The following is a 19,414-nucleotide window of genomic DNA, read 5'->3' on the forward strand; positions in this document are numbered from 1 at the left end:
ATCTCCCGCCATCTATGGTGTATTTTGTCACACACAAACCTGTAAAGAATTCATTATCGACGTTACTGTAATTTCTAAAATATCGCACAACTTCATAATACCGTATTATTTTATTTAAAACTTATGTCGTGACCAAACAATAGATGGATTTTTCGAACCATAATTGAAAAATATGAGGCGTTAGGTAAGATTCTTTTTTTTATATCTGTTATTTAATATTACATCGACCATTAATTGGGTTGTTAACGACAATATAAGAAAAAGTTAAGCGATTTCGAGTTTATTATAGAACCCTTCTATCGATTAAGTGTGTTTGTGTGTTCTATTTTGATTCTGGATAGTACTACTTGAGAAACTTCTTTTTATGCTAAATAAGTATAAAAAGTGTGATACGACTTGTTCGAGTTCGAATAAATTATAGGAGCGAAAAAAGAGAAATCGTCGGTTCGGTGTCTTGTTTAATATAATTTATTTATAAATTAATCGTGCGGATGCAGATGCAATAATGAAAACGTCAATAAGCGATACGTGTATTACAAGTCGCATTCTGAAAGAGACTTTTCCTCTTCAGTGTCTCTAGCCATTTTACTCGCATTTTTTCCTACCATTGTTGTCACTTTTCGGACGCCATATTTTGAAGTAAAGAACGACGATTGGCATCCGACAAAATTTCATTCAGATCCTGTTAAATCGTGCCATCGTAGAAAAGAAGAGATGCGACTACACTTTTTATGCTGGTTCAAAGTAATTTAAAAGCATTCAATTTTTGGAAATACACCGCAAGTTATACAGAGCATTTTGAAACGTGTATTATAAGAATGTATAATATCTTTTAAGCGACATCGTTCGTTTCTTTTATGGAAGATTTCAAAGTTCTAAAAAGCTCTGTTTCAAATCACGTTGTATAAAAATTAGGTTAAAAAATTGGAGACTTTCAAATTTGCTGATTAAATACATTTGATGTTTTACGATGCAACACGATTTAAAAAATTCTAACGGAATTTCAGTACCAACATCGATTTACTTGGAACGATATTATTGTAATAAAAACTTGTAATTCAGCCAACAACTTTCCATCGTAATGTTTAACCATATAGTTACACTTAGTAATGTAATAGCGATAATTGCATTAATCGAAGAAAAAAATCTTCGAGACCGCCGAAGAAAAAACAGACGGCGTCGTTTTTTTTTTATTCACACGCGCGCGCGTACACACTCGTCGCAATCATTCTCTCTGAAGAATTGTTAATGGTTGATGATTAAGGGATCGATTATTATGCAGACCCACTAACGTGCTCGATCGGTTTAATTTTCAAAAAAATTTTTCATCGTTTGTCCAACGAAATTGTGTTATTACTGAAAGTAATGTTTCAACAATATTTCGCTGTTGCAAGAGTAAATCGATGAATTTAATAAAAAACATTCATCCAAGATAATCAGATGTATGCAGATCTTTGCAACTTGTTTGTACTGAGAAAAACTATCGCATATAAATCTGTCGTTTAGAAAGTATATCTCTCACGGCCGATAAAACTGTACAATAAAGAATGACTATGCCGATCGAATAACATTTGTATCAACAAGAAATAGTTTTAATCAGACAAGAAACACAAACGCGTGTTTTTAAATTCACGATAAAACATAATATATTAAGAGAGAAATTTAGGAACAATGTTTTTAAGGATGTTTCTTTATAAGCGAAATTAAAATTTCCCCAAAACAATAACGTATACTCTGTTCATCGATCAACGAGATAGAATTTAATTCCATAACACAATAAACAGTAAAGTAAGGAAATGTTTTGCAGCTATTAATTGGCAACTAACCAACATTTAATCTAACGAAGACGACTTCATTTTGGAGAAATAAATTTCAAATTTAATATTAAAAAAGAAAAATCAATCCTTAATTAACCATGAATACAATCAATTAAAAATTTATAAGCGTTCTATCTGTACGTTTCATAAAAGTCTTAAATCTTAAATATGGTATAAATAAAATCAGATTTCATTGAATAATACCTATGTATTATTAGCATTTATAGTGTCGTTTAAAAAATAATATTCAAGATGAATGTGCAACATTCGCAACATCGTTAACAATCGGTATTAAACTTTTCAAACTTCAGTCTCTCTCTCTCTGTCACACCATCCCTTTCTTGGTTTCACTCTCATATGCATACACACACACATACACTCTTCCTTTTCACACAACGCAGAATTTTTATTTTTAAGGCAATTAATATGCGCAAAGTAAAAATTAACTGCTGTAATTATCATAATACGATACTACTACTGCCAACGATTTCAATATCAACTTTGATTATTACTGTTAACTGTTGTTTACCTTCTGCTTACGTGTTTTTATAAAACATATAATATTAAAAAGAAGAGCGAGAGGTTTTTGACTGGACGATTGTTAAAACTATATAATCTACGTTTTTCAATCAAGTCTTATTCCTTAATAATATGTTTTCTTAATAGAAAACGTTCTTTACTACGGATAAACAAAATTAATCGTATATATATTTAACTATGACAACGCGTTTCGTATAAATTTTCGAGATACCAAATATAATAGGAATAAAAACACTTGAAAAGCTTCAAAGATAATTATTAATTAAATTAATATGTTATCTAGCTGTGACTATGCTAATGCAGAGAGATTATTTGTTATAAATTTCCACCTTTCCGAATTCAATTTTTTAAATAGATTTTGGGTGATCTTTTTTATTAAAGGAATCTGAATTTAGTTTAATCATTTCTTAAAGTACAAACAAATAAAAAAAATAAGACGCATATTTACATACATCTGAAACAATCGATAGTACTATTTAACAATAAAAATTTAGGAAACTGGCCTAAAATGACATACTGAGAAAAGAAACAACTGAATTTCACACAATTATGTATCTTAAATGAAATCAAAGCACAAGAAACTAAACTGAATTTCAAGTAAAAAATTATTTTAAACCACTTTTCCTTAACAAAATTATCCAAAACTTTTAAAACGAAAAATAATCTACATCCGTTCCTTTTCAAGCTATCTGTATTATTTCATTCGTAACAATTGAATGCGATCGTGTAACAGTATTTTACTTTAAAAGTTATTCTTCACTGTTCTGAAAATATTGTTAAGTTCATTCTACAACTGTTAAAAACTATAAATAAAAAACGCAAGTAAAAAGTAAATTTGTTAAGGACTAAGAAAGAAAACACCTTCGTAATTTTTCTACCAGGAAATTGTTTCATTTATATATGCCTACTATGAAATGAACAAATTTTTTAAAAATGAACGATCATTGATTTTAATGGGGCTGCATATCATCCTATGTCTGATGATGAAAAATCAACTGGTGTGGGAGAGTGCGAGGAAAAAAACAAAAAAAGGGAAGAAAAACCGGGAAACCCCTAAGAGACACACACGCATTGCACCATTCATAGGTTTTGTGTAGAGCACACCAAAGGACTCTCTACCACCTTTCATGTCGCAACGAATTAACATAATCGCTAAATGGTACTTGTTTTCGTTTATTTCCATCAACAGGGACACTGTGCAGATCCGGAAAAAGGAAAATTCGCGTTACGATATAGCCGAACAATGAAATTCAACTGCCATTGTTTAAATATTAAGAAAAGACATGTTTCCTACACGCACTTTAATGATCCTTTCGTTGTCCTTCTGTCCTATTGAAATTGTTTTTATTTTGACATTTATTTGCTTTTCTGTTCACTGTTTTAGAAGAAATTTCTGTTCAGTGATTCTCTCCGCCTTTTCTTTTTCTTATACATATACGTCTTCTTCTCAATGCTTGTATTACAGCTACTTATACAATTCTTTCATTTGCGGTAAGTCCAAAAATTAAACAAAATGTTACTTCATTTTCATTTAATTCTCAAGACGCTAAGAACTTTTTTTATATTCATCTTCTTATTCCCTGGTATGCTGTTCCTTGTGTTCAACTTTTGTGTTTCGTTCGTATTTTACTTTTCTTTTTCGATTCTTCATTCTTTCTGCATTTCCTCATTGTCTTGTCTTTTTCTTTCGTTCTCCACCGAATCATATTTTACGTTTTATTTCCGTATCCTTTTTCAGTTCGTTTGCATCGTGTTTATTTTCTGCTTCTCATTCCTGCGTGAATTCCTCAGTTGCCCAACAAACTCTTTCAAGTTCTTTGCCCCCGCGTGATGGTGTATTCTTCAATTTATTCTTCCTTCGTTGGCTCTTTCTTACCAAGCGGTATAGCGGCCTTTATTCTGAAACAATAATCGAACGAACGACAACGTACAGTTTTCTAGTATTTTTTTAACCGACATTTATAGAAAATACGGTATTCTGTATTGAGGTAAATTTGGTGCGTGAAAAAGTGAATATGATTTGTAAACAAGTTAATTTTTAATGCAAACTCTGTATACCGATCAACGTATAGTTAGTTATACATCGATCTAGAAAGCTCGCGAGTGAACACCCAATCGATCCCCTTTGCCTTAGGTAGAACCAATTTAAGTGATTATTTTAATAGACTATGCTGTGTCGAACACCCATGCCTGGCACGATACCGCATCAAGAGCATGAATATCAGCTGTATCTAGTAAATGAAAATACATACTTTGTTGCGAAATTATATTAATATTTCATGGAAGAGACGTACGTAGCTGACTAGAAAATATGTGTTGGTTGGAAATACATATGGAGTTAAATTATAGAAAGAAAATATTCAAACGTGATTAGATATAAAGCTATCGTTCGATAAGTTTGAAATTATTATACTCACTTGGCGGTGAACTCGTTGATCTTGCCACGCACCACGGCCAAATTCTGATCAATTTGTGCCTTATTTGTCTCGTAGATCTTCGGTAGTGTAAAAAGAGCAACTACCCCTGCAACAAGGATCAATTCTATCGTATAACATTTGTAATAATAAAACGTTAAGGCGACAAACTTGTACAAAACTTTATCGTATTTCTCTAGATTATTATTATTAGAGTCGAATGAACGTTTGCTCTAGACAGTTTGACAGTCCGGACTCTGACGTTGCTCAACGAGAACAATGACCTCGTTATATGGATATTTTGATGACCACCGCAGACACGTTAAATCGCGAATGTAGGTTTTTCACGCCGAATCCATTCTCGGGACATCATCGGTCCTATTAATATCCTTCTGAACAAATACACGCGATAAATAATATCTTAATCGACTATTTTATTTAGAGAAAAATCCATTATTAAGTCTCTCACAGCTATTATTCGACCAGAAAAGATTAATAAATTTAGAATAATGTTACATTGTTTACCGATTATTATCAGAGTCATGCCATTAAACCAAGAACCCACATAGGTGAGACACCAAAGTAAGACTCCGAACTTTAAGGAATCAACGAAGTCCTCGACGAGGAAAAGCCTACGAAGTTCGCTGACCGCTGCATTTGCATGAGCGACAGCCACGTCTGCAACCTCATGCACCTTTTCAGCGGGCACTGTCAGGTCCAGCTCTAAAATTTTCCTGAAATTTCAAAGAAATCATTAGTAAGTAAAGAAGCATTTTATGATTTATTATCGACCGAGATACTTTTTCTCCTTTTTCAGATCAACAGAACGGTTGGAATCATGTCAGTCACGGGGACAGATACTTTCTTAAAAAGAGGGTTCCTTGATCTAAGATGTTCTTTGATAAAAAAAAAAAAAAAAAATAAAAAACTTACTTGAAAGGATGACCATCGGAGGTCTTCTGGATTGCTTGAAGAACGGTCTTGTTGATCCTGAAGATGATGGTGCCGGTGAGAACGATGAGTGACAAATAAGCAAGGACGCTAATCAAGCTGAAATAGGCCAGCGAGAGGAGTACGCCGAGTATGCACCCAAAAACTGGGCCTGATTTTTTTGGATCACGCCAGTAGATTAAAGCTGCAACTACAAACAGAGAAAATTTTCTTAGTCAATCGTAAGTACGAGTTTAAAGACAATCTGGTATATCATAATTTTTATTTCTTATAGAATCAACTATCATAATGTACAAAAATATGGACTAGTTCGGTGGTAAAGCAGGCATTTCTACTTTAATTTTCTAACCGATTTCCAAGGTATCGGTCATATACAGGGTGGCCCTTGAACCTACCTAAAGTGCGTTTGCATCTGAAAAATGCGTTACGCGTATGTAAAATTTTCAATCGAACGTTCAGTATTAGCGAGACTAAGAATGTCACGTTCCGTAGGTCTCGAGAGAAATCAATTCTTTCTCTAGCTCCTTTGTGACCTCCTTTTTACAAACATTTCTTTACTAAAAGTTACAAGTATAACAGAAACCGTAGAAACGATGCACCGTCGCGTTAAAATCTAAAACGACGATAACGCATTTGCGACAGAAAAAGACGGGTGTTCGCATCGAGTGTGGCACGAGACCACGTGCTCGAACCATATGTTAGCCAGAGATCGAGGGAAAATCGTTCCTTCCGATCTAGATTAAAGAAAGACTAGCTGGAAACTCACCGGGACCTCTTTCGGGAAGCTCTTCCACGGGGGCCCTTAAATTATTTCTACGTCCCATTCTCGTTGAACAGACTTTACCTATTAACCGTGAGAACGACGCTTGAATGCAAAGAAAGCTGGGAGCACTGGGCACTACCACCTCCTTCGAGGGTTCGTTTGCACATGGAACTGCTGCCTCGTGATATTACAGAGAGACATACGTGTACACGGGTTCTATGCGAAGTGGGAGAAGTAAGGAGGAACAGCTAACAGCTAACTGGAATTGAAAAAGAAAAGGAAGGGAGAGACAGAAGACCAGTAGTATAACCAGCGAAGATAAAAGGCAGGCAAAACGGATGGAGGAAGGAAAAAAGAGCGCTACGACCTACGACCGCTTCTAATAGATCCAATATACGAATTACTAAACCGAGTAAACGTTTCGCTCAACTATTATTTGTACACTAAATTAGAGCGTTCGATAAGTACCTTTTCTAAAGCCTAGAACAATAAAGGATTCGGGTTGCCTATCTATCGTGTTCACCAAAAAGAATAATTAAGAGACTTTGAGGTAGAGAATCGAAAATTTGACGGACAGGTGTATCACCAAGGTATTCGACGTTAATTAAGTATCAGCGAGGTAGTGATTAATGGTAGCGACTCGTGTAACAGCCTTGAAGGAGCCCTAATAATAGAGAGCTGGTGGATCCTCGAATTTTGCATTACCGTCGGCTTTGTCTCTAATCCAAAAAGGACGGTCTATTAAACTGTTTCCAAGGCCTTCTCAAACGTCTTGCGCTACTCTTCTCCCGTAATTCTGCCAAACGAATTTATGTCATCTGTTGCAATTCCTGATCGAACGAGCCGAATGTTCAAAGGCCAAGAAACTTTACAAAATTCGCGTAACCGTTCTTTTCATTCGACAATTTAGACGAAAATGCCGATCAAGGATTCAAGGAGCTTTCTATGCAAAATTTTAAGAAATCGTTGTTGTTATTATTATTATTATTTTTGTCATAAATGCATTAGTATCTAAGAACGTGTTACGATGAAACTATAATCGATGGCATATACACACGTATATGTATGTAAGTAAGTACGTCTTGACTGCGCAATAGGACTGGACAAACATGAGTCACCTTCGATACGCACAAATGCGACCAAGATCGTGCGAGGATCTATGTCTTTTACGCATAACCTAGCCTTGAAACCTGCTATGCCGCTTATTTGTCTCCGATTTAAGGTGAGCACAATTAATAGAAACATGCTCGTTGTATACATTTCTAAGCGTACTGTACACAGTGTGAAAATTTGTTAATTTCGGAATAGTTTTCAGCCTGGTTTAGCCTTTGATAAAAAAAAAAAAAGTCGTACCGGAAGCTGGACACCTTTGAAGATCTGAAACTGACACACACGGTTCATGAAAGACGTATTTGATAAGTGTCACGTATGAAAATGAATAGGACGGAGGGAAACGCTCGGGGCGCGGTTTGCCGGCGGAAAATCAATAACTCGTCTCTGGTAGTGCGACGCCCGGCGTCGCAGTGTCGGCCGTTGCCTCGGCGCCCCTTACTATTCCCAGAAATACACCTGCCAATGATTCTACCCCCTGATATATATCTACCCTTCGTAACTCGACCCCTGCTATAGTGGGAAATTATACGTATATCTACAGGGAATCGAATAGCAAATGGACACTTTCGTTTTTATCATTATTTAATGCGACACGCAAACGTAGCTTTTCTGCGTTTTTGTAAAATACAATCGTTGGAAAAAATAATGTTAGCTTATAAATTTTTCGTGGCCAGTATTATCAAACTCGATGCTTTCACCAATGTCCTAGAAAGAATTCCAAGTACGAACAATCTTCTGATAGAATTGGCAACAAATTTTTACAAATAACACCACCATTTTCGAGAATTGGATACGGTCGAAAAGTAAACCATTTCGAAAGCAGACAATGCATTGTTAGATTAAGGGAAAGTCAGTCTTTGTAGTTCTCGTTGCAATAAGTGGTCAAAGAGAGGTGATGTTATTGACAATTGGTGGACACGTATAAAATATTGGTCGCGGCGTTTCTTTCTCCAAGCATAGGTAAATTAAATTTTCTTTTTCCAGTTCTCCTAATTCGTTTGAAAGTTGCTCTGTCGTCGAGACTCCGAGACACGTGTTACGTAACAGAATATAGGATAAAAAATGACGACTTTTTCACGGTTGGACACGCGTTTTAAAAGAGCGCGCGGTCGGCCCGATTCGATCGTTCTAAATCTATTCCGTGTCGAATGTGTCGAGTCGGGAGAGACCCAGTTCGAGCTCGACGCTAAAATCATTAACTTTTTCGAAAAATCCCCCACCAGATGGTCTGACGTAACACGCGTCTGCGCGGATCAGCATCGTCTGGCAGTCTGTCAACGCCCGGGGTGGTAGCGTCTCCTCCCTGCCCTCCCCTCCTCCTCTCTCCCCCCCCCCTCTCAAATTAACCCTTGCACTTTTCCCCGTACTCACGTTCCTCCCTCGTGATGGCCATATTTTCTGCTTTCCGGTTCTTCCTCCCCGTTTGCGCTCGGGGAAGATCGAAGGGACCGAGGAAAGACGCGCCGCGGCAACGATCGAGCTGAGACGCGGCGGGCGCTGTTCGCGTAGAGAACGGACTGCGGATGACCACTCGGGGAAAAGCGAGAGTTCTCTTTGAGATTTCTGGCAGAGTACCAAGCTCGAACCGCCGCGCCGGCTGGATGCTATATTTAGTCGACAAGGGCCGCCAATCGTCTCCGGCTTTTTTGGATTCTGCCGCGACGAATTTTCGACCGTTCCAACGGACGCGAACGGGAGGAGGGGAGGAGGGGAGGAGGGACACGCTCGTCCGAGCTTTCCTGCACCTACCGATGGAATCTCCAACGCTTCGAATCTATCAAATCCCGGAACAATCAAATTCGAATACGATCCGAAGCTTTGAAAAATATTGATCGTCTTAGACGGTATTATGACCCCGATTGTGAAAATCAAACTTCAGGTACAATCGCTGTAGGTTGCTATTCGCAGTGGAAGCACCTTGAACCGCTGATCGATGAACAGAACGAATAATAGCCTCGAATTAGAGAATGTGTCATGCGCCTCGATCTTTGACACACGATGCTCGCTGTCAACAGGTATCATCTACATAGATATAGTTGATACGAATCGGAAGGGAATACACTATCGTTTGTCTTGGCGATCTCGCGTGTTCCTATTCGTTCGTTCATTATTATAGTTTCTATACCGACAATCAGATTTTAGTAACGTACTCTTATACATATTATAAGCAGACCTTTAACACATTATCGATAGTTTATTTCTAGACCTCGGATCAGACAAGGAACTCTGGGGTGGTGTCGATGAAATCATCGCGACCTTTTATTCCTTACACCTTACCTGGCCTGGCGGGGAATTGAAGCTAGACGTTATCGGTTAAATATTGCAACCTTTATACAGGAAACAATTCAGAGTAGAGTCGATCGAGTCAATGAACTACCTTTTACCTGCCTAATACGGGACTCGAAACTAAATTTCAGTTCAACCTGATTAAAAATTTGTCGATGAAAGAGGGCCCGAAAGCTTCTTGCGACCAAGGTATGAACCTGACTCGTTGTTTAAATTTATCCGACGCTGGTCGAAACAGTAGAATCGCAAAACAACGATCCAACGATGCACTCGTGTCACTAACAATCGAGATACCGGATAGTTGGACGGAGTTATCCAACGCGAAACACTCGTCACGAACATGATATGCAAATAACCGTGTACCGCCTACTCGCGTCATTCAGCTTTCAACCGGTCAGGTACGGCAAAAATACTTTTTTTCTGAATGAGTCCTCCCACTCGAATATACGTATACCTAGGTTGCAATCAAATTCCGTGATGCGAATAAAAATGATGCCGGACTAAAAAAAATACGATACTTCGAGTCGTTGTTGGGGCTAACATTTTTTTAGACTCTACATTGTCGCGTTCCTTTTGGTTTTATCGAAGAATCTGTAACTAGTTTGTATACGGTACACGAAATGCCATCTATTCGCGGCTGCAGCTTTATCCGCGGTCGTCAAGGAAGTTAACTGAACGTCGCGTCGCCTCGCGTCGCCTCGCGTCGCGGCGACAATCGAACGACAAGGAAATTATGATTCAAGAAGCGGTTTCGAACTCCGCGGACAGGCCGTTATGCAATGGCGCGTATTGCGACTGCCGTTGCAAGGGATCGAATGACTAACGCGCCGAGTCGAAACGTGCGACTAATGTCACAGGAGAAGAGAAAAAATTTCATGACCAGGTCGTTCAACTCCAACACGGTTTGTAAAAGACTGCAACGTGGTGGCTGTGATGGCCGTGTCAGCCAGTCGTTCGCGCTGCTAAATTCTCGGTTATTATCAGCAATTTTTTAATCTCTGTCGGCCATTTACGAACAGTTAAGAAACAGAATGGCGTGTGAGAGTGATTTTAAGTTTTAAAACAAGCCAACAGAATGTGTTACGATGCATTATTGTATCGTGGGGATAGGTAGGTGAGTGCATTTTTCGGGAAAACATTTTTCTATATAATGCTAATGGGATTAATTAGACAGATTAGAGTAAGAATAGAAGGAACGAAAGCGTGGTTGTAATCCTTATAGAAAGCAACAAAGTTTATCTCGTAAATTTAAGCGTTCGTGTATGTACTTTCGTTTACCGCTGTAAGCGTTAATGTCTTGCAAGCGTGAAAAAAATAACACATTGGTCCAGCAAAAGAGTTCGGAATCAAGCACGCGCCTTTCTCAACGAGCTCGCAATCAGTAAAAGTACCGCATTCTGTGTACGAGCGGCTTCTTTCGTGCTTTTGCTCCTCGAACGACGCGACGTTACGAAAATCCTACACACGTGATAATTTTTTTCGTGAAACGGCGTTTTTTTTTTTTACATTCGCGACTAAGCCGTTCTATCGACGAGCCAAATAATTCAGCGATAACATCGTTCGGTCGATTTCTCCTTCGACTTATGCTACACGATTGCCGTAAAAAGCAACCAAGCGAGCGCACGTAAGTAAAGATGACGCGTACGTATTTAATAATAGACTGGTTAATCTTTTACAAGAGTCCATCGGACGGTTCAAAGGTCTGTTGGAAATCAAACGAGACTTTGGTATCGTAATGATTGTACGAGAGTCGTTTCTGCGAACGCGTCGCCTACGAGACACTATCAATTACCTATTATGGATCATTGAACTTGTCTCAGCGTGAAAATGATCAAAATATACGTTACTGTACAAAACTTTCGAACCAATGATACTTTTGATAGATCGAAAGTAACGTTTGGCAACAGCATACGCGAGAGAATAAAATCATTCGATGCTCGTTCAGAAACGTTTGTCTATTTAGTTTTTAAAAAATATTGCGGTAAAGTTGAAGCGGGTCATCCTGTATATGATACTTTTATCTGTCTTTTTATCTTATTCGATACCAATGCTGAGGAAAGGATTTTAAGAAACAAACAAAAGAAAATACTGGAATAAATAACAAGCATATACATATAAGACTGAACACATAAATAAGCAGACGGACATCGACATCGAGGCTGGTCTCTTACCTTTTGGATTCAGTCTTTCGGGATTAAACCATGCGTCTGTAAACAACAGAATCGAAATTATGTTAGTTCCCATCGTCTTTCATCAACGTTTACTTCTACTCTACAATGATCGAGAAATGTGTGAATGAGAGAAAAACAAAAATATATTCGCATTCTGGATGTTGCGTGGCGATCGTCCGATTGCGAAGAATAACGAAAAACGACGATGGGGCGTTACGATAACAGATGAAATCAATTACCAATGAATTACGCTTTCCGCTGGTAAATATTATTACAGTACTATTATGTAGATAATGTAGTGATATTATATTACTAAAACTATGACACGGAACGTGAATCATTTATCGCAATCGACAAATTATATTAAGCAAATTATTTCTCTTCGAGTATAAACTACCTCACTTTGCATCTGTAGGAATATCGAACAAATCGTGTGCGTTTAAATGTAAATGTACAGTGCACAAGATCTAGATCGGAATCTAATACAACCAGAAGAACCACAAAAAAATGACGAAAACCACACAGTGCTATTTAATCTGGACTTGTCTCTCGAAAAGCGTAGCAGTTCATTCAGTCTCTAATTAAAGTTAAAAGTTTCCAGGCGGATTAACTTTTCATCTCTTTTAATTCGCTTTTGCTGCTATACAGTTTACTTTTTTTCCTACTAGGCCAAACAGGAGAAAATAATATCTTCTGCGGGCCAAATTTCGAGATTGGACGGGAGTACAATAATATATGTGTTTCTATTCAACGCAATCTCTGTTTTATTTGGCAAGATATAAAGAATTTATCAAATTTTCTATTCTTTGCTATCATTGTTGCAACGATAACCCAGACCTGATATAACACAGTGACAAAATGAGCCGAGCTCGTTCTTAAATAGCAGATTCACAAAAATCGATTCGTTATATTCGATGTAATTAGCACACTGTGAAGTATTACGCAATGGCTGACCTCGACTTCTATCTCTATACGTATGTCTCTGTATTTCGGCCAGACAAATCAACTTAAAATCTACGCACGTGATTCGTCTTTATCGATTTCGATAAACAACATAATCAGCGTAGACTTGATACTTTCTTATCGAACAATTCATTTTTTTTTATGTCTTGATATTACGTTGATCGAGTTGCTTTTAACATCAAAATGACTTGCTAGATTATTCGTTTAAAAAAAAAAAAAATATTTTATACGTAATGCAAGACTAATGTAAGAACATTTAACAAATAATATAACGGGGTTAGAAATTTTCACCTAAATTTTCAAGACACGCGTGTGTGTCTCCGTTCGGATAAATGTTACGCAATTCAAAGTCTTTCGCGACAAATTCCACGTATTCGACTTGAATCGGTAAACGTATTAAATGTGTGTGTTAAATGCATGTTATGCGATCGTTTTAAATTTTAACCAAGACACGATTTTAAGGCGGCCCTCCTAAAGAATTTATACCGTCATAATAAACGAGTATAAAAGTATTTAGCGTCTGAAATAGCGTTTACGGTGGTAATTAATGTCGATCATCATCTTCTTATGTAACCGATACTCATGATATCTGTTGATATATCACCGTTGCGATTCAAACTGATTTCTCAATAAAATTCTCTTTTTTTTATTTATCGTACGTATATCATTATACTCTAATTTCCATACGTAGAAACAATCCAGAATAAACAATTCCTGCTACGAGGACACCATTTTAGAAATCAATTTAAAAGATAACATTTTCCCAAGTTGGCAATAAATGGAATTGAGTTCATCGAAGGTTAAATGTCTACGAAAATTGTGTATCAATTTAACCTTTTCGGTACCGATTAATAAGATCGGAAGTTTTTTACTCAGTTTTGTTACTCATTGCAGAAATAATAACATACATTTATATTTATTTAATTTAACCGTGAAAAAAAGGATTACACATTATCTATCTATTATCTATATACATATTAGTAAAATGATAATACTACACAAAATAGTTTGGACGATTTTAATCGAAAGATAATAATTATTATTAAAGCTACATTAAAACGGAAAAATTCGACACTAGGCCCATTGGCACAACTTTTTTCCAACGTCGATCGTACCAAAAAGATCGACGATATTCAATTTTGAAAGTCGTTTGAAATAATTAAAAAATAATATCGAATGCTCGATCGATAAGATTTTTTATTTTTTTTTTTTTTTTTTTTTTTTTATCAAAAATTCCTATTTACAATGCTGAGTGTGCAATATATTTATAAAAACCGATACTCGACGATCAATAACCCACTTACAAATCGCGTTTCTACTGCGCATGTCAGACAGTCGATGCACTCGGAGCTACATAATTATCTATTTCTTTTCATCTTTCCATTTTTAATGCGAACAATCTACGGATACGGAGACAAATTAATCAAACGTTTACTGATAAATAGAACTCTTGTATGCAGGAAAGTTATTCAAATGTTCGCTCGTTGCATCGCCGACTATACTTTTTCTACAACCGATTTCATAACAAAAACGAAATTCAGTACAACATTGAAAAATTAATAATACAACTTTTGTTGCAGAAAATGAGCATTTTTGACAAATCAAGTTGCTTCTTGGTACAATTTTACGAGATTATAAGAGTGTTATATATTTTTAACTTTATCCTAATTTTTTTTAGGAATCTGACAAGTGTATATTAATAGATTCGATAAGCTACCGAAAATTTTGGCTAGGACGTTTTATAGTTATTATGAAAGATTCTCCATTGTGGAAAATTATATTTGTAAGACATTCAAGGTAACCTATTCGAAATAAAGTCAACAGATACGATATCGGTATGTAGTAACAAGTTTTATGTTCCCGACACGTTACTGGAATCACTTTTACACATTTATAACAAATAAAACAAAAAGTATGTGGATTTACATACGTCTAATAAATATATGGAAAATGGAATTATTTGATATTACTATAATTTGTCCAAGACTGACTGATCCTGCAACGGTCGTTTTCTTACGCAACCCTACATTCTTTACAATGGATGATTAGCATTGTAACCTTAGGAATTTTCAGACCCTCTTCTAACAAAGCACAATGGCATCAACTTTCCTTAGATACGATGCTTATAAATAAGTTTTCGTTTCGAATTTATTACCATTGAACTGAAACTGCTTGCTAATTTCTATACAGTATTTTCCGAATGTAGACGACACTTCACTGAACAACACTTAAACCAGTATTATTCAAATTGATCCTCCTTCCTGTTTCTTTAAAGAGCGTTTTGTTCTATATGTATACATATAATGACAGACTTAACAAAGTAATCTTGTATTCACGCATGCTGTGCACAGACAAATCTGACGATTCATTCTCATTTATATTCGTTTATTGTATGTTCAAAGAATGTACCACCGTGCGGACTTTAAAACCCTACCAATTGAGAATCGGCGTCTCTCATCAACAATTTCTACGCAACCATATCTAGTCCCGTGATGCTTCGAACTCTCGCGTCAAATGAAAATGCTAAAAAAGAATGATAAAAAATGAACATACACGGATCAAGAATATTCCAGAAACAAGGATTGCCATTGGCTACTACACCGCTGCACGGTTTCTTGCATACCGCACCAGTGTCGTCCTTTTCCTGAACTGGAAAATTCACAGGGCATACCGGCTCCGCTTCCATTTTCACCTAACCTTGCGTCTCGATCGAACCAAGGACGACGAATCGCATTCGAACACTGCTTCAACAGTCCGAGCCGACAGCGCGAACGGCGCACTTTTCGAGGGAACACTCGTTTCTTCTCGACTTTTTTTTCACCGACTTATTTTTACTTTTCCACACTTAATTTCTTTAATCTCGATCGTCGATTCCGCTTTGCGCATCAAACGATTATCGTACGACTCCAAATCAAACAATTTTTCGCGTAATTTGATTGCGTACCACCCAAACGACACTCCAAGGTTCGAGACGAGAAGAGAACTGACACAACTATTATCGACCCGTGGACAGTTCCAGATATCCCCCCACTACTTCACGCTGCTATTGGTACGCTCTGGGAGCCGATACGGCTTCTAGTAAAGTAAAGTTAGTTCGTTTGAAGAACGACAGATGGCGTGCTTACCAACGACGATGAACGGGTAAGTCGTGGCGTATGTTGTCAGATGGCGTAAATTTAAGGTGTAGCGAAATTGCCTAATGCATAAGGTATAAAAAAGCCTACGATGCTAAAGGACTTGGATCTTTGGTTTAACAATTACTCAAAAGGAGAAGTACACAATTAACAATTAATATGTTTTCTTAATATTTCGCAGATGCAAGAATATTACGATGCGTAGCCGATAATAACCTTAAATGAAACGATTCAAATAAGAAACAATTTAAATGAAACTAAAATTCTGGTTAAACTTAACGATTCTACGTTTTACTTTTGTTATTTTGTCTCTTTGTCTACCTACATAAAGAATTGGTAGAAAAGAAGTGACGCGATCTGCTGCGATCGGAAATAATACATGAATCAGACTGCGAAATTTTTCGTTTTGAAATCACGTACAAAAATATCTCTACGGAGAACGAAACAGCACTGCCTCGGTGAGAAACTGTTCGGGAGTAGATGACTTTTAACAGGAAACTTCGATTTCAACAACTTTCTACCTTTACACGGCAATTATGCGTAAGTATGTATGTATAGGGCTTGCAAATACGCTATAGCCAAGTATCAAATAAGTTACCCGATATTCAAAGCATGTGCGTTTAACAAAGAAAATATAAATAATCGTAAACTGGTCTGTTTGAGTAGTAAGACATTTTTTTACTGTAGCTCTATTTTCCCATGGTCTGGATGTTCCTATTGGTTCAACCAAAAGAGGTCGTAAGGTATCCCCGGTGTGGATCAATATAAAGAGAAGATACGGGTGACTTGGACTCACCGTGGAAACCATACGCAAAATGTAACAGTCCCTTTTATGGTGCAACATTCTTCTAACATCTTGCAATTCAAACTTTCAACTCCCTAAATTATCAATTGACTAACTCTTTTCAACAATACTGTTCCCTGACAACGTCGACATTTATCTTATTTCTATGATATTGTATGTATTCATTTTTGCATTACAAATATTTATCCCATAATTACGCAATAGAAATGATTTTTATGAAAAATGAGAATGAATCTGTCTTGGAGAAAACTGTAAATTATTTAGTTATTTAGTAACAATTATTTCTTACATCCATGATATTTTAAACAATTGTGGCAGTTATTAGTGACTGCGAATTACCAAAACCGTGACGTCACGATGATCTGTTGATTGTACGTAATAAAAATAAAAATTATTTATAAATATTCTTTATAAACTTTAAGTTTAATCTAATAAGGTGTTAATTCGCGATTAACGTAACGGAAATTCATTCGGTTTCGAACGTGAAACTTTCAGTTTACCGTTACTGATCGTATAATCGTATATACATATACATATATGTATATGTACACATAACGGTATAAATTTCTAGGAACAATGACTTGTACCGTACTGCGTCATATAAAATATCAACGAAATCTTTTATTTATTCTGAACATTATTTAAACGTTACCGATGTCCAAAAATTACGCAGTTACTTTCTCTTTCAAAATGTACGATTTGAAACCTTGTGATCATTTATTAGTTATGTTTACTCTGTCAGATCGTAAACAATTCGAGAAACTTTACCGGGACATAAAAATTGCGTCCCATATACATATATGCATTCTTTTTGGATGAATTTTTCATTAATCCAATGGGAGGATAAGACATCGTGAAAACAAGTGCGACATGTCTGGAATAAATAATTACGTCGTTACGGCTCAGAAAAGCAGTGACGCCTGTAGCCAAGCGGAAGTGTGGTTCACTTCGTACGAAGATGCTAAATTAATTAACATTTCGTACTAATCGTTTCTGCTTTCGAGATTGTAGAGGTCGTTAATAAAAACGTCGCCAAAGTGTTAACGACGAAGGAATTTTCTTAAATTTAACAAGTTGTAAATATAATAATACGTTATCCGATAAACTGACATTTTGATACGTCAAAGACACGTATTATGTATTACTATTGTATAAAGTCAAGCAATGTGAATATGTAGTAGAATGTTAATTTGATTAAATTTTTAGTTTTAGTGTAACGCATTCTTTCGAATGCATTTCATAGCTGTACTCACCGATTCCCATACTGCAGAATATCTCTTTTGGCGCGATTTCCACATCCTCCACTCTTTCCCGTCCTGCTTCCTGTTTTACCGGCTTAAAGCATTTCGCCGGTGACGCTTCTACTTCTGATTCGAAGTCAGATTCCCCGGTTTCTGGCGCACTGGTTCGTTCTTTTCTTTCCGTATCGACAAACTGATCACTCACACTTTCTACTTTTTTCTCTTCTTTCGAAATAGACTGTGGCTTTTCCGAAACGGGTTGTGTCTCCTGTAAAACAGGCTGAGGCTTCTCCATATTTTTCCATAAATCGTCCGTGGAAGAAACTGTTTCAGGTTTAAAATCTAGAATTTTTGTATCCTTTATCATTTCTTCCTTCTTTTCTACAGCTTCCTGCTTTTCTTCTTCCTTTTTAATAGTTGGTTGCATACTCATAATTTCCGATTGGTCCTCTATGTTACCCGTTAACAAATCAGGTTCCCGTTCCTTCGATCTAACCTCAAAGTTACTACTTTCGGGCAATTTACCTTTCTCCGAGTCTAACAGTAACAATGTAGCTTTTCTGGAATCTTCGGGTTCAATCGTCGACTGATTGAGAGAAAAATTAATCATGTCCTTTTCCATGTCCAAGTTCTGTTCTAGATTTCCTTGTACTTTATCAGTGTAAGCATTAAGGTGGCTCGACTGTCCATCCTGGACGTGTTCGAGGTGCTCAAAGTCGTCCATCGAATCGTGCTCTCTTCTGATTGGCTGCTCCTTCAACTCGGCCATCTTTGCTACACGCGAGGAGACGATTATCCTGTCATAGAATTCAACTTTCCTTTTAGGACTCTTTCACTATTTCCTCCGTTTACTTTTATTTGATTTCCAGATAAAACTTTCTTACAACCTTTCTCGTATTTCTATAATATTCGATAACTGAAGCAGTTTGCGAGAGTTATTTTCGCGATGGTGATGTTGACGTTTCACTCTATTTCGATCACTTGTTCATACAGTTTCACTTTTTCGAATATTTCGAAACTAAAGGTTCGATATAGACTTGATTTGGCAATTTCTCTTTTTACTTACTATTAAACGACGCACAATATTTTATTAATGCGTTAATAAATAAGCTACAGACGTTGAGAAAATGAAAACCGGTTTAACGTTCACTCATCGACGGGTGGACTCAATTCTGAAGCACGTTCCGTGACAGAATATCTCGTAGGGTGACGTGAG

General features: G+C 36.7%; 1 protein-coding gene across 6 annotated transcripts; it reads right to left on the reverse strand.

Annotated features, from left to right (window-relative positions):
• Window positions 1–452: 452 nt before the first annotated feature.
• On the reverse strand, window positions 453–19,378 carry LOC122396660 (reticulon-1-A). Of its 6 annotated transcripts, XM_043395245.1 has the most exons (7): window positions 18,476–19,378; window positions 18,211–18,442; window positions 12,056–12,091; window positions 5,705–5,912; window positions 5,297–5,505; window positions 4,775–4,880; window positions 453–4,256 (listed from the first exon to the last, which is right to left on the reverse strand). In XM_043395245.1, exons 1-7 carry the CDS (start codon window positions 18,965–18,967, stop codon window positions 4,205–4,207), a joined length of 1,335 nt encoding a protein of 444 aa, XP_043251180.1. In that variant the 5' UTR covers window positions 18,968–19,378; the 3' UTR covers window positions 453–4,204. The 6 variants fall into 6 exon arrangements, with proteins under 6 accessions (XP_043251180.1, XP_043251178.1, XP_043251181.1 ...); XM_043395243.1 differs by having other exon boundaries at window positions 18,211–19,378; XM_043395246.1 differs by lacking the exons at window positions 18,211–18,442; window positions 18,476–19,378 and adding an exon at window positions 15,572–16,009.
• Between the last annotated feature and the right edge of the window lie 36 nt (window positions 19,379–19,414).

This window comes from Colletes gigas, unplaced genomic scaffold, assembly GCF_013123115.1.
Source record: "Colletes gigas isolate AHSC1104 unplaced genomic scaffold, ASM1312311v1 Colletes_gigas_Sc00008, whole genome shotgun sequence".
Classification (NCBI taxonomy): Eukaryota; Metazoa; Arthropoda; class Insecta; order Hymenoptera; family Colletidae; genus Colletes; species Colletes gigas.